An 18,971-nucleotide genomic window follows, 5' to 3' on the forward strand; every position below is an offset into this window, starting at 1 on the left:
TATTTTTAGGCACACTGTTCATATACACGCTCCCTTATGGCCCATTAATTTTTATTGATGAAACGCATTAATCTCAGCGTACGGTTTTTTCCTCGCTGCCGAGTACGCTGTTATTGCAAGTTGCGGTCGAGAAAATATTATTGATTAATTGGAGAGTCGCTGGCTATGTGGGCCATATTTAATTGTAATTTATCTCGAAAAGGACTCTCGTCTTCCGTCTTTCGAAAACATCGCGCGGATCGACTGGAGAAAGGAAGCGAAGGATACTTAACGTTAAATCTCTAACGTCCTACATCCAACATTAATTTTGGAGCAGACCGATATCTACGGTGAGCGGACTATTTTTCGTCGCCAACATAATACAATCTTGCATTACAAAAAAATTCCAGAAATGCGGATTTTCGCTTCATTTTTTAAGAAATTTAAATTCTATTTATAGGGAATGTGCAAGTTCTTATGTTTGTATCAGATTGGAAATGAAGATTGAATTTAATTAATCAGAAGAAAGAAAATTAACGTCAAATTTGATAAATTTTGCTTTGATTGGTCAAATTCAATCTTAATCCTAATTTCAAGTTTGTGATACAAACATTATAAATTATCCATTACAATCTGCACTCAGCATACTACAATCAGCGATCTTTCTATCCTTTCGACATTCCATTATTTTAACAAAATATAAAAATTAAAGTAAGAATTTTGTATGTATCCACTAAGCTAACATAATAACTTGACTTGAAATTAATTGAACCACTTTCGATTATTCAAGAAAATTGTAAATTTGATTTGCCTGATATTGCAAACTTCACTCAAACAAACAGGACGACTATTCTCTTACACTAATAACAATGAGAATTGATATTACTCTTCCTATTCCTTGTTATTATCAATTATTCCTTATGAAAGCAAAAGCATTTTTGCAAATTGGTTGAATAAATGCAGATTGAATAAATGCCCAGTTAACATCAATTAAAAATAACATAATCTATGTTACAATTTAAACACTCAATAATATCATATATTATATTACATTTATATTATTGAGTGCAAAATTATAATTAACATAGACGTAATGTTACTTCTAATTGGTGTTGTTTAACTGGATGAAAGAGTGCAGATTGAAAATACCGGAACACGATTCGGTACAATCTCGACAAACTTCGCTGCGAACAATACTTCACTCGCGGACAATTAAAACGCGCAGGTGTACCAAGAAAGTATTTTTTTGATGTCCACAGCATCCGGTGTCGAGCTTGTCGAAACGTTTACGGGTTTCGGTACTTGGGTACTTCAAGTATCCTCACGATGATTGTGCGGCCTAGCAGGATAGGCGGCGCGATAAGTGCGACGAAGCGTGAGTTACTCTTGCACACCCTCGTGCTCAGCAAACAAATTGAGTGCGTGTACTTACTTAATGTGTATCCTCCCGCAGAATATACGTGTGTAACGCGCGTGTTGCTTAAAAGAAAGTCAATATAACTGACGCTGGTTTCGTATCCCTTCTTCTCTTATACCATCCTCCGGATCTGGCCAGTATCCCCCTACCATTTTGGTGCGGATCGCCGCTGTCCTTCGATATCCTATGCCGGTCAACACATCACATTGATTCCTCTTGGTTCATCCGAAATACCTCACCAATTTTATTCCCGCCACTCTCCGTCCACGGCTGCAGACTTCTGCAGACGAGACGGACGCGCGCCGACATTATCCATGTCGAATGTTTCCACGGGGTGACGAATGCTCGTCTGATGAACGAAACTCTTTATTCTAAAAATAAAAAAAGGATAAGAGCATTTTGTACATATCGAATTACAATCGAAATATAATAGTATTTTCAAGCACTGAAACTGAAACTCAAATATAATAATAATAACAATAATAAAAATATGATGATGACAATAATGTAATATAATATATTATAATAATAATTTAAATGTCTCATATATACACAACGCAGATGTATAGTTGCTTGTTATCTATGCGAATTCTTGAATCGTGCTTCATCAAAAAACACTTTCTTTTTCATCAATCGTAACGTGAAAAATTATTCTTACGTCGATATTACCGTTAAGGAAAAGTCGTTCCACTGATCGGCGATAAATTATCACACTAAACAACTCATATCCGTCACGTCCGATTACGTTTTGTCTTTGCGCTCAGCTGGCGCATTTCTAAGCTACTTCCTAAACGCGCTGCATCTCGCAAGTGTATGCAGATAAGTATTTCGCGAATTGAGATTTCTTCTCGGTGTGACGTTACTACTATTATTACGTTACTACTATTATTACGTTTTTTTTCATATGCCGGATAATGATGATGATGTATAATAATTTTCAATAACAATCCTAATAATAATAAAAAGTGAAAATAATTATGACATTGACCTATTATATAATTATGACATTGAACGTATATACCATAATGACTGAGTCCACTGATTCATGCAAATTTTCCTGTGACAAATCGAATTGTAAGAATGATGAATCAATTGTCGAGATTTTATATCATGCAATTGAAAATTCTAGGAATTATATGTTCAAAGTAGGAGCTTCGAGAATAATTCTTAAACCTATTTGAAACGCTCTAAAATCTCGCAACTAGATCTCAAGATGGAATTTTCTCTATTTGTAATTTGAATTAAATATATCGTGCATTTTTATTTTATATATATTTTAATATCTATATATTTTATATAGTGTGCATTAATGTGCAGTTTAATATATATATATATATATATATATATATATATATATATACTTATATATCATATATTTATGTATTTTTGACGAACCACATTGTAATTGTGTTTTTTTATTTAAAGTAATCTAATTTCAAGAAAGATTAGAACATTTTGATTTAATAAAAATGTTTTTCAAAAATCTAACTTCTTATTTTACTTGAATTAATTTAATCTTAACTGAGTTAATTTTTATTCATTCAATTTTTAACGAAATTAAATTAGTCCTGTTTTACCTTTATTAATTAAATACGACTTAGAGCCGTTTTACTTTTATTAATTAAATGCGGCTGGTCTCACCAACTCCGATTAATCTAATCGATCGATTAAATGTTAACCGTGATTGATCAATTCTGCTAAACAGCAAATGCAATCAGTCAGTTCCAATGTAACAATCGATCGATTAATTATTAATCAGAGTTGATGAGACCGGTTCTTACACACATACAGTTTACAATATAAACATATGATTTATGAGACATCGACATCTCATATATATTATTGTTATATATAAAAGAATTAAATGCTGAGATGGCTATCTGATTAATTCTGCAGTGTGTAAGATTACTTATCTGAGCGAGAGAAATGTCAGATTACAGCGGATCTATTGAGAGATTTCGAATTCACAATGAAATTGATAAGCAACAATAACATTATCATCATTAAAAATCGTCATTTTATAAGTTGTAAGTTGTAAATACCATGTTTAAAAAAAAAGGAGTTTAAAAAAAAATGGAAGGATGGATTTCGCGGTCATGGCGGGTATCCAAATGGCCCATGCAGGTATCCAGAATAAAACAGCGTTACAAAAGAGATAAAAGAAAAAAAGAATGAGACCAAATATAAATATGTATATGTAGGCGGACGTCAGAATAATCAGGGATGCCATTTCACAGACGCGGCATGCTATACGTCATGTGAAGGGGATAAACTGGCAAATGGTGACGACGGCGATGGTATGCCAATCTACGTCATGCAACATACAACATACACTAAAGCCCATGTCACTACACGCATTAGAGAAATTTTAAAAATTGCGAATTGAATTATTATCGTTTTTCGATGAAATATGATATATCTAATTTTTCGTTTCGTTTTCTATTTCTATCTTTCTAAATATTATTCTCATTAGCAGATGTATTATTAATTTTATTCAAATCTAACTTCGACTTCAACGGTAAATTAATTATTTTTTCTTTTGTTTCAGGTTTCTCTTCGGATTCCGGCTTCATTCCAATTAGTTCACACAAGTCGCGCATGGCAATTAACACTTAAGGGTCTTCTATGTAGAAGTCGTAGATGGTCGTGGAGTCTTAAGTCGTAGGAAACTAACAATCACAATCAGATATAAGGAAAATATTCATCTACGACTTCTATGTAGAGGATCCTTTATCCATCGGTAATCCTGTTTATTGAAATGATAAATTATATCAGTTAAATTTTTTTTCTTGTTTATTTTTAGGGATCTCCGGATAAGCTCTGGGCTTTCTTTTCTAACTTCAGCTCATCCGTCAAAAAATTATCTTTCTTTCTTCCGTCTTGATATTTTGGAATTTATTCTTATTGAATAAAATATGTTTCATTAAAATGATATAATGTTGTTGATTGATCTTAATTTCATCAGTAAAGTCGGTATGGGGTTTAAATTTATCTTTCAATCCAATCTCGTTTTGTTATTAAATTGGTAACACGTATTCATCAACAGCTGCTCATTTCATTATTCTCTTCGCTAAGCACTATTGAATTGATTATATTAATCATTTCTTGCCTTTTCCTTTGTTGATTAATGGATTAATTCCAATGGGCGTTAGACTTCGTTTTCCGCCGTTACTGAGGAGTTTTCCTTCTTTTTTATTTTTGATGCCAAAATTTTAAATAATTCTTCTATATCATTCTCGGATGACAAATTGTCATAATCATCCACTTGTACGTTTCTTGCTTTGCTTCAATTTCTTCTTCATTGCTAAAACTATTTTCTTCGTTTTTTGTTTGAATGTTTTCTTCATCTTTTTCTGACTCCATTTCTGTTGATTTGGTTTCAGTCTAGATTGATGATTTGGTCACAACTGTTATGAGTTATAAACTCTATATGGTCCATCAAAAATTGTATCTTACGAGTCATGCATATATGTCTACTATTGTCCAATCGTTTGTGTATTTTAATCCATACTAAATCTTTATTTTGACATTCATCTTTAAATATTTAGTAGCCAATAAAATAATTCGCAGAGCATCTGAAGATAAATTTAAGAAGCCTTAAATATAAGGCCGACTATGAATACGGACATAAAAGTAGAGGAGAATTTATGTTACGTTTGGTAACGCACGAAATGATTTATGCAAAAATCGAAGAATCACATAGCCTAGAAAAAAGTCAAAAGGTGATCAGATAAACTGAATAAGTTTAAATATTCCCGGAAATACCATTAAATTCTTTTTTATATTTATAATACAATTCTACGAAATGTTGATATCTCATATAATGATATCTTCGCTTTTAAAGTAGCCTTAAAAGGTCACTTTTATTTTAAAACAAATTTGAGAATTAATATTATTTATTAATTAATATTTATAATTATAAGGAACAGAAAATGTACTTTTTATTCTTTTTTCCTTTTCTCCTTCCCTTTTTCCTTTTTACTTTTACTTTTTTTCTTTTTTATTATTTATTTAATATTAATATTTTTATGTCAACCATAAGATTCATCAATTTTTTTATTTTACATTGGTTCATTATAAGAAATAATTTAAAATAAGTTTTAAATCTATACAAATGCAAAATTTCTGCAAAAATAATACATTTTTCATCTACAAATATAGATATATATTGATACATTTTTTAAATTATATATTGTACTCTCAATATTACATCAAGTAAGAAAAAGGAAAAAGAAATTAAAGATTTAATACAACTTTAATTTTCCTATAATGAACACATCATGAATAAACTATATAATTAGTGTATTATGTAATGAGATACATACATAACATGGCAAGGTATGTACAAAACTTATAGATGATAAATTAAATCGTGACGATTGTTACATCTGTTGCATTGTAGATTCAGTCCTTCAATTGTGAGAAAAGACAAAAATATGCTGTATATCACAAGGTATTTTGAAGATCCTAAATTTAACTAACTAGAAATTATACGTAATTTTATATCACACAAGACTATGGTAATATGTGTCACATTAAATTTTACTACACTGAAAAACTTTCTCCACATCCACATGTCCCTTTAATATTTGGATTATTGAATATAAATTCGGAGCTTAATTTGTTTTCGGTGTAATCCATTTCTGTTCCGAGAAGAGATAGCTGTGCCTTGCGATCGATGAATATACGAACATCATCCTGAATCACCTCCTCGTCAAGCTTAGATTTTTCTTTTGCATAATCTAGGGTATAACTCAAACCATTGCATCCTCGTTGCCGTACTCCAACCTTCAGACCAATCTACAGATTAAATATAAACATTAATTCTTACATTATGTTCTAGTACATATTCTTAAAGCTCAAAGAACTCATTATAAATCTTTATATGTCCTAATTATTAAAATTACACATTTCTCAATTATTGTTATATGTATAATTCATATATTACACCTATACGTACATATTCGCTCTTATCCTTTAAAATCTCCTTAATTTTTTTAACAGCGTTGGGTGTCTAAAATGTAAAATGTTTCCTTATCAATGTATTTACATAAAATGTATCTTTGAAAAGGTTGATAAGGTTGATTATTCATTTTGGCATGTTGCAATGTTGCGAAATAGTAGAGCACAAGCAATTACGCAATTAGAATTAAGACGCGTCGTAAAATCCGTTATTAAATGCAATGGAAAGTAACCTCACTCGAAGAATATTCTACATTTCTTTACAAGCTTCTTTATTTTTGTTTTCTACGCGATGCGTTGAAAGGTTGCAACGTGAGTACGGAATCAATCGAAACAATTGCTTTTTTGTGAAAAAAAAAGGAAGGGGGAGATGTGAAAAACGGTAATGCGAGAGTATATAATTAATAATACGCTAACCAGAGTGAGCGCAGCGCGAGTCGAAAGAATTTTTCTCCCTGTCACAGCTCGTATCGTAGCGGTCGCCACCGTGGTGGATGCCATTTTAAATGAACCGATGTGCGACGGATCTGTCACTCTGTCAGCTGATCGGTGTCACGTGCACGTATTAAGTTACATCCACAATGCAAATAAAAAGTCACATCCACATTACAAATCGCGCGAATTTCTTCAATTGCACTTTCTGCACCGTTTTTTTGCCTTCTTTCCTTTTTTCTGTTCTGCGTTTTCTTTTTCCCTAATAAATTTGAAAATTAAAAGGGATTGAAAAGTTTACGGTATTTTCTTAAGATGAGCTTCAAAATTACGAGATCGCAAGGAGAGTTAACAAATTAAAATATTTCTAATTATTCCAAGTTTCCTAATCTATTTTCATATATTGCATCTGCACTCGGGATTTTCACATGTTTAGAAATCGCAATTGGTCGCTGGTCTATAGAATCCGATGACTCCAGATGTAATAGTCATAGTCCATGTTCTGTGATTGTCATTCTAACAAATTTGCCAACTGTTACTGACTTACGAGCGAACAAAAAATATTCGAGATGGTAAAGAGCAATTTTTTAAAAACTATATTTACTTGATTAATTAATGTATATACTGCCATGATATTTTTTTATTGCGCATTGAAGGAATTTGTACTATTTTTTTAAGCAGATATGCAATTATGACAGCTTATTAGTTTGATTTATATATGTTTGAAAAATAATATTTTTAGCACGGCCGAGTGAAAGTGCGTACGACAGCGGAACAGGAGGAAATAAAGAAACGGGAAAGAGCGATCAGAGTAGTCCAATATAAGACTGACATTGCTACAGTATTCCAAAAGGTTTTAACTTGTTTTATCATGTTACTGCAATTTTCATACATGATCATTATATCATTTACATTTCAGAGGAAAGATAAGAAATGGGATGATGAGTTGTTGTCAGTCACAAAGCGAATGCTGTTGAACAACTCGGACATTTATACACTGTGGAATATCCGTCGTGAATTTTTCGAGAATAACGAATGGTAACACATTAACGAGGTATCTGATTAATGAGGTGAATGAAATTAACTTAATGATGAAATTGCAGGAATGAAGAAGATTATAAACAACTGCTTGAGAATGAAATGAGCTTGACCGAACAGTGTCTCAGAGATAATCCCAAGTCCTATAGTGTATGGCATCAAAGATGTTGGGTGATGGAACGAATGTCCGAACCAGATTGGAAGAAAGAATTGTCCCTGTGTGCGAAATGCCTAAATATAGATGAAAGAAATTGTTAGTGTCATATTTATATTACATATGTATATTACAATGTATATTTATTATATAGCAACATCACTTCCAGGTAGCAAGTTATTTGACATTAATGATTTTTTTTGCCATCAAAATGATAAATAATGTCACCTTACTATGTGAGCTCTTTCAACAAATTGACACATATTTGAATATATATTTCTTTTTACTGTAGTTCACTGCTGGGATTACAGAGAATTTGTTGTGCAAAAAGCTGGAATCTCTAACGAGGAAGAGTTTGAATTCTCTACCACAAAAATATTGAATAACTTTTCAAATTACTCATCTTGGCACTATAGAAGTCGAATATTAACTAAAATGTTTGGCACTACGTCTGAAGAAATACCAATTGTAGACGATAAGTACAGAGAGGGTAAGTTGTTTGAAATTTGTGCTGTGTATTTTATATCCTGATAAATAACGATATAATATTTTCCAGAGCTTGATCTAGTCATGAATGCAACATTTACCGATCCCAATGACACTAGTGCATGGTTCTATCAGAGATGGCTTCTAGATAAGTGCATGACAACTTGTAGACTATGGCGTGCTCAAATTACAAAAGATACCGCTATTGTTGTTATTGACAATAATATATTGATTAAATCAATTTTACTTTCATTAATTGTAAATGGCGAAACTATTGATGCACAATGGCAATTACATCCAGATGAAAAATTTGCCAAGCTACGAATCGCAGAGTTCGCAAGATCTTTAGAAGATTTGAATAGTGCCAAAGAAGTTACTATAAAATTGCAAGACACGATATATCAACTTTTGTATTCAGAGTTAGAAGGTGCATGGATTTACAAAGATAATTCAAGCTTGCACAAACAAAATAGCAACGATAAACAATTAAATAAACAATTAAAGAGCTATAACCAACTTTCCGAAATGGAACCAAATAACAAGTGGGCCTTACTTACTAGTACATTACTGATGAAAAAGATCGATTTCAACAAATTTTATAATGACATATTAAATAATCTATCGGCACTATCAAAAATCGATAGTCTTCGTAAGAATTATTACAAAGATTTGCGTAAGTAATGTTTTTTATAATGAAATATTCATAATTTTTTTGTTTTAGTAATACTATTAACTGTTTGATTTTTATTTGCTTATTATACACATGCATCTATCCATATTATCTGTTCTTTTAGGAAGCAAACTTTTAGTGGAGTATAAACTACTTGAAATGTGGAAAGAAGAAAACGATTTAGAAATACAGTCAAAGATTGATTTATCAGGATTAGATTTGACGAAATTGCACAATAATCACTACTTTAGTTTCTTTAAAGAAGTGAATCTGGGTGCAAACCAGTTAGAGAATTCTTTATATCAGCTTTCCACATTACAACGATGCGCGAAACTGTCACTGTCCAGCAATGGCTTAACATCATTGAAACGTTTTCCTACTCTATATAATCTCGAAGTTCTCTCTTTGAGAAATAATAAGTTAGTGAGTATGAAGGAGATAGTCAACTTAATAAAACGACACAAAAATTTAAGAAGACTAGATTTACGAAATAATCCAGTATGCCAAGAGAGTGATATAGCTAAAATTCAAGACACAAGTTCTCACGTGGAAATATGTTTACAATAAGGAAATATACTTAATAGACAACAGATTAAAACATATTTAATAATTGTAATTTTTTATGCAATCTATTCGCTGTTTTTACTGTTTTTTATCACAAGAATATTAAATCAAATTCAGATACGTTAGTATTGTGAATGATTTTATCACAGCAACTTAATTGTAAAACGTAATCTTTCAGTTCAGTGTCAGAAGAGGCTCCCATACATCACTACATTATTCTTTCTGTTTTATACATCTATAATAAACTCTATATAAATACAAAATAATAAAATTGCGATAAAAGATTACCATCGAAAATTTTTCTTAATCGAATCGCTACCGCAATCGAAGTTTATTAAATGCTTTCCGCATAAATAATACTTGGATCACATTTCTCTAACTTATACTACATGTTCTGATAATAACCGGAATTCAATTCAGCCGGAGTTAAAGATGAATCACCTGTGCTGCATGGGATTGTCGGAATATTTGATCCTTGAATCGTAAAGCCGTGATAATCTTCCGAGCTAATTGGTTTCAAAACGGGTGGTAAATTTGCTTCGGGTGTAGGGCACTCATCTAATAAGCTGTCTGTCATATGTTTCTTAAAGAGTTGGGTATCGCCAGATGCAAGATCGGACTGAGTATCTAAGCTGATAAGACTAGTCTCGTCCTCGCCTTTGCTAACTTCCAGACTATCATCGCCAATGAAGGATGGAAAGTCAAATGTTGGAGACGGCGTTACGGAATCTTCTATTAGTGATGTTCTCATTAAATCACTCGACAAATCCATCATTACTCCGCCATTCATGTTATCAATAGAATGTGGATATATCTGTTAGGGAATTTAAAATGCTTCGTGGGATGTAATTCAAAGAGAAAAATTACATCTAATTTTCACCTATTGTATCTCATTCTTACCTGTGGAATAATCGGCGGCGGGAGCTGATAGCTCTCAATATCCTCACTATCTAAATTAGTAGGTACCCTTTGACTATGCGATATTAGTAGCGGTGTTCTCTCAATTACTTTATCCACATCCTCTCTGATCTTCTCTTTGAAATCTATCATTTTATTTTTCAGTTCTTCTGCTTGTTTTATAATGTCAGTATTTTTAGCTTGCAAGTCATCTAATAAAGTTATATCTTCGCACATGAAGTGTAAACTCTGCAATAATTAAATATTACATAAATTAAACATAAATTTAACATTATATAATAAATTACATCTATGAGTAATCAATTCTCAACACAAATATATATCACAAATATTACTTCGCATATCATAAGAGCTGATTCCCATGTGTTAGCTGGAACACATTCCCCTGACATGTATGCATTAAAGTCCTTCTCAGCCATATTCAAGGATTCCGCAGTTAAGTTTTCGATAAATGACACTGCGCAACACTAATGTTACAAATAGTTATTATTAAAAACAATAATAATAATCTCTTGCCTTCGGAGATAGCGTAAAAGAAATTTGCGAAATTTCTAATATATATAAAACTGTACCAGATTTGTGAAGTAATAGCCTCCTTCTCCAGTCATTAATCTGCTGGCATTGCAAAATCTCGTGATAAAATTTATATTGCTTTTTAGGCGTGCAGGATTAGCCTTTAAAACGATAAATATAAGCGCCGGAAGGAATTCATCAGCAGATGCAGGTCCATCAACAGACTGTTGCAACAACAAAAATATATTTCTACAACAGTGAATTACACACGCCAATTTCTCTTGGGGTGCTTTAGCGGAATCCATATTTAAAAGATCTGAAAGAAATTAGTGTTCCATATTGTGCTGCAATGTTGAATTGCAAAATTGTTGACTGTTGTGTTATTTCATTTAGTAATATAAGGTCTGTTCTTTTTGCCTAAAGTTCTTGTACAATTCATCTTTCTTTTTTCTCCATATTGGAAAGAAAAAAAGAAAAGATGAACTGTGCAAAAAGTTCAATTAAAAAGAACAGCCCTATAACAAACCTGTGATAGATGTATAAACAAGTTCTCTAACTTCCGAGCTTGTCTCGTGAATCCTACATTCCAAATTTTTGCCACTAACCCAATTTAATTGTCGTATCCTGTTAAGAAGAAATAACTAATAATATGCTATATAAATAGTTTAAGCTGTTCCAAAATTATGATATACACCTTTTCTGTATAGCCAAATCTTTTTCTTCATCTGTTGTGAATGGAGGACAAAAAAGGATTCTGTACAACAAAGTCATTGCATATCTTTCGACATAATCTAATAATTTCTCTTTAATATCTGGAGATATATCTGTAATAGCATAAACTAGATATAGCATAAAATAGATAAACTTCAAATTGTTCGAGATAAATTGTTCAGGATAATACAAGTAAATATGTATATATAATAGATCAAAACCTGAATATTTGGTGCTATTTTCCAGACGCTTTCCAAACACATGATAAAAGTTTTGCGTTATTTCGGATAGTTCTTCTATCCTCTTCACATCTTTGTTCTGAAGTATGTCTACCACAAATGAATGTATACATTTTCTTACATCCTTCTCTACTGGTGTCTTAGCTATATATAACAGCAAATCTCGATTCTCCGCCTTAACTTTCTCAAGATCTGGATTATCCTTCAATAGTTCATGATACAATTCCTGATATCCTTGAACTTGAAAATAAATAAATATTATTGCATACTGTATATTATTATTACATACTATATATTATTACATACTTCTAATAGACAACTATTTACAAGAAGCAACATAAAATGTAATACAGCTTACCTTTAGCAACAGGTTTCCTGAATGAAATATTCAACAATTTATATTTCTTTTCCTGCTGTACTTTCTTCTCCTCGTATCCTTTATGACTTCCAGCATTCGTTGAGCGATTGACATTGTCTCTATAAAAGCAACAAATAAGATATGCTTTAAAAGCTCAGAAAAACAACACGAGAATTCACATGGCAGAAAAAAATCTTACATATCCGAACTCTGAGCGTGGGACACACGTTCAGCTTGAGCCCGTCGTTTCTGCAAGTGTTCTCGGTGACATTTGCTGCAGTAGCCCTCCCATTCCGCATTACCATAGAATCCACAACCATTTTTGCACTTCAAATCAGCTTCGTCGATTCGCAGAGTCGGTGTTTTCGTCGAGTACATAGCGATCGATGGAGAGAATCGTTCTCGATGTTGACGGCAAAGAATTACAACCCTCTGCCAACCCCACCTAACCTAACCTAAACTGTCCATCTAATTTAAGTCCGTTAAGAACGTCCACTACGTTTTAATCCCCATCAATATTGAATATCATCTTTTCCACTCTTGCAATCATGAAGATCTTGCAAACGTCAATTTAACGTTAAATGGAGGAAGAGATTGACGTGAGGAAGAAATTGACAAGAGAGCAGAAGCAAATATCTCATGATATCTCGAGCATGGGTTATTTCGGATTAGATTTGATTAGATTGGAGCATGCGTAATACAAGTGTCAAGTACGTAGGCATCATGGGAGCTGGGGATCAATTGTATATCTTCAAATGAGGTGAAAATTACAGAAGTGAGCAAATTCACTAGAGTATTTATAATTTAATTGGTCAATACCTAGTATCTTTGCTCATTTTTGTAATTTTCACCTCCTTTCAAAATCCACAATGGACTCCCTGATTTTTTCTTGATTGGAATCATATTGAATAATTGAATCCATGATGTAAGCATACAAGGCGTACCTACAATTGCGCATAATGATGATAGCAATACTGGAAATAACCAATCAAATTTTGGTCTCAAATTTACTCTTCTACTGCGCATTCTCAGGAATGCGTCTTCTTATACAATATTATGGTTGAATCAGTTGAATCAGTTGAGAGATTTGTGATCATCGACAGCCAATTAGTATCTTCGACAGGTTAGGTCGGTCGAGGAATTGAAATAGCGGCTTGAAATCAACCTAAAAAGAAAAAAATTATAAACACAAATAAACAAATCCAATTCTATCACAGTTTTTCTCTAGTCTTTCGAATATTTTTAAGCATTTTACAATATTCTTCTTGATTAAAGTTTATGGTATATTTATGTATAACTTCGTAAGATTTTTCATTATTAGGTGCAATGAATCCTTTGACGTACGTATTTTTAATTCATTTATTGGTTAAGAAAATTACGTGAATAATAGAAAATATATTTGATTAGTTAACTTAATAATTGAATTAATAATCTTATTTAATAACATTATCAATTTTATTTCTTGTTTTATTATCTCTAATTTTTAGCTTGACAAACACGAATTTTTGTTTTATGAAATAAAAGGTATGACTGATTTATGCTTTCAGTAACGTCAAAAATATAAAGAAGCTCAACGAACAAGAATTACAAGGGAAGAACAAATCATCTTGGCACGACCAGTATAAAGATAGTGCTTGGATTTTTGTCGGTGGCCTTCCATATAATTTAACGGAAGGTGATGTTATTGCCATTTTCTCTCAGTAAGTTAAACAGTGAACAAGTCGTAATTATAATTCCAAACACAACTGGAGTTTCATATTAAATATAGAATATCATTACAGATATGGGGAAGTAGTTAATATAAACTTAATCAGAGATAAAGATACTGGAAAGCAAAAGGGTTATGGTTTCTTATGTTATGAAGATCAGAGGAGCACCATATTAGCAGTCGACAATTTCAATGGCATAAAGGTATGTTTTAGTAGGATAGCAATATAATCATCTTTTTGTAATATAATTATATTTTATTTTTACGTATATGATAAAATTTGCCTATAAATTATTTAATTGCTTGCAATATCTGTAGAATATATAATTATAACTATTTGAAATGTCTAATGAAAATTGTTGTTTTGTTTGTTGTTTTTGTTACAGATATTAGGTAGAGTAATACGGGTAGATCACGTTTCTAATTATAAAGCACCTAAAGATTCAAAAAATATAGACGAAGAAACAAGAAATTTACGGAAAGAAGGTTGTGCTCCAAAAAAAGGTTGAAGGTGTATACAACATATCAATAATTCCAGAAATACTGTTTTAATTGTAATATTATGAACAGATTTACATTTAGACTTAATGGAATATATTATTGACTATAAAAGTTATTTACGACTACTTAATTACTGCCAGTTAAGTCTTTAATGTTACAGTTGAGATTAGCAATATTACTCAACTTTTATCTCATTATTCCTATCGTACAGTCTTATTTTCCAATTTGATTTGATTTTCCTCAAGTCTCAAGTATAGAGAACTAGTCATTAGGAGTTGCAAAGGATTAAGAAGCTCCCCGTTTATATTAAACAGAATAATATTGTAATATTAATTGTAATCAGGATCAACGAACATGCTAATGAACTATGTTATTACTTCTTGAGGGAATGATATCAAGAGGAACCGAATTCGCTCATCCATTTTTCATATTTTTCTAAGTCTTCTTGGGAAACGCTTTTGTTACATCTCTCAACGGCTTCGTCGAAATCAGCAGCAGATACAGGCAAATCTAATTCTTCCTTTGGCAATTGTCTGATTTGATCGGGCCTTAAACCCGCGATTTTCTTTCTCATTAACATCATGGAAGCATCCCTGTAACAAACGCGGGTAAAATAGATTCGAAAGTCGATGTAAACTATATTTTAATAAATTCCACTCACCTACAAACATTTGTAATATCCGCACCAGAATAACCCTCCAGTTTTCTTGCAATGTCTGTAAGGTTTACAGACGAATCTACTTTAACTTCACGAAGGTTTATCCTTAACAATGCTTCTCTGCCTTCATCTGCAATAAATAAAATAAGATATATTTTATTATTAAGGATACACTACATCCTGTTGAAGGCTTACAAAGTTTAATAGACTTACGATTCGGTAATGGAATGTAGATACGTTTTTCCAAACGTCTTCTTAGAGCCTCGTCGATATCCCATGGGAAATTTGTTGCTGCTAGTACCATTACTACTTTACTTGGATCTTCGCTATATAAAACAAGGATCTTTAGTATCCATTTGTATCACAAAAGCAAAAGCTTATACAGTGTTTTACCTATTGGAACTTATTCCATCCATTTGAACAAGAAGTTCAGACTTTACACGACGTGAAGCTTCGTGCTCAGATTCAGATCCTCTTCTGGAGCACAGAGAATCAATTTCATCGATGAAAATTGTACTGGGCGCATAAAATCTGGCCTGCAATCAAATAACAAAATATATTGGTATCATAAATGGACATTACACTTCTTTCAATTATAGAAATTTATTATTCAATTATATAGATTATGTTTTAATTTTTTACCATCTCGAATAACAATCGAACAAGTTTCTCCGATTCACCCCTATATTTCGATGTCAATGTAGAGGATGAGACATTGAAAAATGTTGTGCCACACTCAGTTGCAACAGCCTTTGCGAGCATAGTCTTGCCTGTGCCAGGTGGTCCAACCATTAATACTCCTTTCCAAGGTCGCCTAATCCCCTAAAAATATCACATATAATATGGACAAAATTTTATTGCAACATGCAATTAAAAAAAAATATATACCTTGAAGAAATCAGGCATCCACATTGGAAGTACAACTGCTTCCTCCAGCAATCGCTTTGCCTCGTGTAAATCAGCTATATCGTCCCAATGGATATTTGGATTTTTTTGAACAATGTCTCTTTCTAAATATACACGTTTGCTTTTATATTTTCATCGTTATACATTTGTGAATAATATTAATGAAAATGACAGAGTATATATATATTATCATTACCTAATATTTCTACAAGATCTTTATCATTAGCAGATGGTTCAAATTTACGTTCTTCTAATTCAACATAATCTTTTTCCGTTTTTGACTTATCCTGTAAATTATTAGTTATATAATGTTACATAACTTATATTAATATAATATTAGCGATATTACAAGCATGAAATATAATTAATAAAAATAAAATAAGTTACCTTGCTTGCATCGTCTTTCTTTACAATTTTCTTATCATCCTTTTTACCAGAAACCTTACTGTCTGGCTTTTTAGCCGTGGCAAGAGATTTTTTAGTATTTGTTTGATTTTGCTGTTTCTGTTGCTGAATTTTTTGCTGTCTTGAATTTCTGAAAAAGAAGTAATAGTAATAGTAATCAGATACTTTCCATAATTATATAACAATAATATATATTAGTATTAAAAAGAGAAAAGAAAAAACTAGAAATATTTTCTTAAAGAAGAAAGTTTAAACCTATCACAAATTAATAGGTAATAAAGTATTATAAATTTAAATCAATATTGATACTTTTGTTCTGCTGGAGTTAAGGGAGGCCACACATCAGGATCCCTGGGCTGTGTTTGATTCCAAGAGGAATCTGAATTGTTGTAAGTCCAGAGAGCAGAATCTCGTGTCGTTTCCTCGAATGATAAGCAGGATGTTCCTGAAATTTGTGGACTTGTTAAATCAGCTTGACATTATCCCAATTAGTTGGATGAACTCTATCCTAATCGTGCTACCGAACAGCCTCTCGCCATGTGTGTCCACTTTGAAAAGTTGCAATGTACTGGATGTGGCCTTCACTTTCTCAAACTCTTCGACGATCTGATGCTGCACTATTTGCCACTTTGCCTTGCGAGTCGCATCCGCTATAGTTGCGAGTAATCTATGTATCTGCTGCACGACTCCTTGATAGTAGACACCGGACGTGTCATAATTTCCCATCAATGCCATCTCACGCGCGAGCTTCGTGTTCTCGCAAATTTCATTTATTGACACAGCCATGATTCCGTCGCTCGAATAGATACAAAATTTATTGGATTCTTAAAGAGATATCACGGTGACAGGGCGATCCCTTGGATTCTATTGCACTTCTCGTAATGGCGAAAATTCATTTAACACCTCGGTGTACATTTTTTTGCTGTAGTCGACATGTTAAACTACATTTGCATAACTGAAGATTAATTCTCGTCAAGCGGTCGCGCTAAGCATAAATTAATCTTGATAACTTGTATAATATAAATTGATAAATTGCATAATAATAAAATGATAAATTAATAACAAGTTAAATTTAAATATATGCTTTTGCAAAAATTATGAGCTTCCATCAATTTTGCGTCATATTCATTTAGCATTTTTGTTGTATCACAGAAGTATTTTGTGGTATCACAAGAAATCACATGAAATTATACTAAAAATTCACTGCCATAAACTGATTACTGACAACGACACATCTGAAGATTGGCTGTGTTCAGCAGAACAACAGTTTTGCAATCGTTTTATGATTCTCTGCCGAGATAGGACTATTTCTCTTGATCTAAAAGCATAATCCAATCAGCGCGAAGAAAACTTTCAACAGTTGCAAAATAAACGTTCTGTTGAACGTAGCTATTATGACCTTTCTGTTTCTGAAGCCATTGCATAAAAAAATTTAAGATGTAAAGATGCCTTTACCTCGCAAACACAATGAGTATAGTAGCCTTAAGTCTTAAGAAATTGACCAATTATAGTCGAATTCCAGGAGAATAATCGACTATGATTCGTCTATTTCTTATGGCTTAAAACTCTATTGTAGATCCGGGGTAAAGGCTTACTACATCTATTAGCTGCGCTTGCGAGAATCAATCGTCCTTGTTTAATATTTAATAAACAAGAGGGTTGATTGTGTATCTTGGGATCGATTCTGTATCCTTCAAATAAGGTGAAAATTACAAAAGCAGCAAATTTACTAGGCGTTAACCAATGAAATTATCAGTATTCTAATAAATTCGTTCACTTTTATAATTTTCACTTCATTTCAAGATACAGAATCGATTCCCTTGAAATGAAGTGAAAATTACAAAAATGAACAAATTCACTAGAATTTTCACAATTTAATTGGTCAATACCTAGTAACCTTTGCTCACTTTTGTAATTTTCATTTCATTTCAAGATACAGAATCGATCCCTAGAATAAAATGACATACGAATACAGCCATTATGTTAACATGAGAGCGTCAACACAGCCTGTTGATTGGCTGTAAGATAAAGAGATCTGGGACATCTCTAAAAACGATGTTTTTACAAAAAAAATCAGTTTAAAATAATTTTAAAAACGATTTCTAAATGATATTTTAAATCGTCTTTGAGGGCACAAATTGATCTACTTGTAAAAAGAATCATTTCTCTTTTAAAGAGCAATTTTTAATAATTTTTCGTATATATCAATAAGGGTGAAATCACACGGTGCGGAAAACGACTGCGGAATAGAGGATATAGTCAACGCTTGCAAACGCTTTGAAGCTTTTTTTTTTAATTGGTTAGTTTGTAAAATTCTTTCTTCTAATTGGTCCATCAAACGCTTCAAAGCAT

At 32.1% G+C, this 18,971-nt stretch overlaps 6 protein-coding genes and 1 long non-coding RNA gene across 10 annotated transcripts in view; 3 read left to right on the plus strand and 4 right to left on the minus strand.

The window, feature by feature from the left end:
- Positions 1–2,217, minus strand: part of scaf (inactive serine protease scarface) — a 21,275-nt gene extending 19,058 nt beyond the window's left edge. Inside the window, exons 1-2 of the mRNA XM_011053400.2 lie at positions 2,066–2,217; positions 1,412–1,767 (exon numbers count right to left, since the gene is read on the minus strand). The gene's annotated coding sequence lies outside the window, so the exon portion shown is untranslated. The remainder of the gene's footprint in view (positions 1–1,411; positions 1,768–2,065) is intronic.
- A 729-nt stretch (positions 2,218–2,946) lies between these two features.
- On the plus strand, positions 2,947–5,637 carry LOC147908706 (uncharacterized). The gene is made up of 2 exons (XR_015545932.1): positions 2,947–4,136; positions 4,200–5,637. It is a non-coding gene; the product is annotated as an uncharacterized LOC147908706 (long non-coding RNA).
- A 44-nt stretch (positions 5,638–5,681) lies between these two features.
- On the minus strand, positions 5,682–6,934 carry MagR (Iron-sulfur cluster assembly 1 homolog MagR). Its single transcript, XM_011053398.2, has 3 exons — positions 6,776–6,934; positions 6,357–6,410; positions 5,682–6,196 (listed from the first exon to the last, which is right to left on the minus strand). The coding sequence occupies exons 1-3, from the start codon at positions 6,857–6,859 to the stop codon at positions 5,942–5,944; spliced, it is 393 nt and encodes a 130-aa protein (XP_011051700.1). The 5' UTR covers positions 6,860–6,934; the 3' UTR covers positions 5,682–5,941.
- Positions 6,935–7,224: 290 nt separating this feature from the next.
- Positions 7,225–9,827, plus strand: RabGGTa (Rab geranylgeranyltransferase subunit alpha). Of its 2 annotated transcripts, none has more exons than XM_011053396.2 (7): positions 7,225–7,362; positions 7,533–7,643; positions 7,710–7,828; positions 7,894–8,081; positions 8,275–8,472; positions 8,539–9,141; positions 9,263–9,827. In XM_011053396.2, exons 1-7 carry the CDS (start codon positions 7,360–7,362, stop codon positions 9,703–9,705), a joined length of 1,665 nt encoding a protein of 554 aa, XP_011051698.1. In that variant the 5' UTR covers positions 7,225–7,359; the 3' UTR covers positions 9,706–9,827. The 2 variants fall into 2 exon arrangements, with proteins under 2 accessions (XP_011051698.1, XP_011051699.1); XM_011053397.2 differs by having other exon boundaries at positions 8,770–9,141.
- A 172-nt stretch (positions 9,828–9,999) lies between these two features.
- On the minus strand, positions 10,000–13,105 carry Rabex-5 (Rabaptin-5-associated exchange factor for Rab5). 2 transcript variants are annotated; one of them, XM_087408685.1, is made up of 9 exons: positions 12,641–13,105; positions 12,442–12,560; positions 12,066–12,323; positions 11,828–11,972; positions 11,660–11,757; positions 11,193–11,449; positions 10,956–11,087; positions 10,603–10,848; positions 10,000–10,516 (listed from the first exon to the last, which is right to left on the minus strand). In XM_087408685.1, exons 1-9 carry the CDS (start codon positions 12,817–12,819, stop codon positions 10,088–10,090), a joined length of 1,863 nt encoding a protein of 620 aa, XP_087264811.1. In that variant the 5' UTR covers positions 12,820–13,105; the 3' UTR covers positions 10,000–10,087. The 2 variants fall into 2 exon arrangements, with proteins under 2 accessions (XP_087264811.1, XP_011051696.1); XM_011053394.2 differs by having other exon boundaries at positions 11,828–11,957; positions 12,641–13,103.
- Positions 13,106–13,223: 118 nt separating this feature from the next.
- On the plus strand, positions 13,224–14,765 carry LOC105144472 (SRA stem-loop interacting RNA binding protein 2). Of its 2 annotated transcripts, none has more exons than XM_011053392.2 (4): positions 13,224–13,366; positions 13,989–14,141; positions 14,223–14,352; positions 14,536–14,765. In XM_011053392.2, the coding sequence occupies exons 1-4, from the start codon at positions 13,362–13,364 to the stop codon at positions 14,656–14,658; spliced, it is 411 nt and encodes a 136-aa protein (XP_011051694.1). In that variant the 5' UTR covers positions 13,224–13,361; the 3' UTR covers positions 14,659–14,765. The 2 variants fall into 2 exon arrangements, with proteins under 2 accessions (XP_011051694.1, XP_011051693.1); XM_011053391.2 differs by lacking the exon at positions 13,224–13,366 and adding an exon at positions 13,452–13,781.
- Positions 14,682–18,049, minus strand: Kat60 (katanin p60). The gene is made up of 10 exons (XM_011053393.2): positions 17,141–18,049; positions 16,929–17,064; positions 16,602–16,749; positions 16,411–16,501; positions 16,197–16,318; positions 15,951–16,130; positions 15,702–15,844; positions 15,522–15,634; positions 15,312–15,438; positions 14,682–15,243 (listed from the first exon to the last, which is right to left on the minus strand). The coding sequence occupies exons 1-10, from the start codon at positions 17,403–17,405 to the stop codon at positions 15,045–15,047; spliced, it is 1,524 nt and encodes a 507-aa protein (XP_011051695.1). The 5' UTR covers positions 17,406–18,049; the 3' UTR covers positions 14,682–15,044.
- Positions 18,050–18,971: the final 922 nt, after the last annotated feature.

This window comes from Acromyrmex echinatior, chromosome 8 (genome assembly GCF_024713525.1).
Source record: "Acromyrmex echinatior isolate Ae372 chromosome 8, ASM2471352v2, whole genome shotgun sequence".
NCBI classification, from domain to species: Eukaryota; Metazoa; Arthropoda; class Insecta; order Hymenoptera; family Formicidae; genus Acromyrmex; species Acromyrmex echinatior.

Bases quoted from the DNA above. Each gene is read 5' to 3' on its own strand.
- MagR (XM_011053398.2), bottom strand. From the start codon at position 6,859: ATGGCATCCACCACGGTGGCGACCGCTACGATACGAGCTGTGACAGGG. The intron at 6,411-6,775 runs GTTAGCGTATTA...TTTACATTTTAG, and splicing joins CTCGCGCTGCGCTCACTCTG to ACACCCAACGCTGTTAAAAA. The intron at 6,197-6,356 runs GTACGTATAGGT...TTTAATCTGTAG, and splicing joins TAAAGGATAAGAGCGAATAT to ATTGGTCTGAAGGTTGGAGT.
- Rabex-5 (XM_087408685.1), bottom strand. From the start codon at position 12,819: ATGTACTCGACGAAAACACCGACTCTGCGAATCGACGAAGCTGATTTG. The intron at 11,450-11,659 runs GTTTGTTATAGG...AATTTCTTTCAG, and splicing joins TGTTTATACATCTATCACAG to ATCTTTTAAATATGGATTCC. The intron at 11,088-11,192 runs GTACAGTTTTAT...TTGTAACATTAG, and splicing joins GCTATTACTTCACAAATCTG to TGTTGCGCAGTGTCATTTAT.
- LOC105144472 (XM_011053391.2), top strand. The intron at 14,142-14,222 runs GTAAGTTAAACA...ATATCATTACAG, and splicing joins GTTATTGCCATTTTCTCTCA to ATATGGGGAAGTAGTTAATA. The intron at 14,353-14,535 runs GTATGTTTTAGT...TTTTTGTTACAG, and splicing joins ACAATTTCAATGGCATAAAG to ATATTAGGTAGAGTAATACG.
- RabGGTa (XM_011053396.2), top strand. The intron at 7,644-7,709 runs GTTTTAACTTGT...TTTACATTTCAG, and splicing joins TTGCTACAGTATTCCAAAAG to AGGAAAGATAAGAAATGGGA. The intron at 8,473-8,538 runs GTAAGTTGTTTG...AATATTTTCCAG, and splicing joins AGACGATAAGTACAGAGAGG to AGCTTGATCTAGTCATGAAT.
- Kat60 (XM_011053393.2), bottom strand. From the start codon at position 17,405: ATGGCTGTGTCAATAAATGAAATTTGCGAGAACACGAAGCTCGCGCGT. The intron at 16,750-16,928 runs GTATCAATATTG...CTTCTTTTTCAG, and splicing joins TTAACTCCAGCAGAACAAAA to AAATTCAAGACAGCAAAAAA. The intron at 15,439-15,521 runs GTAAGTCTATTA...TATTTATTGCAG, and splicing joins CTACATTCCATTACCGAATC to ATGAAGGCAGAGAAGCATTG.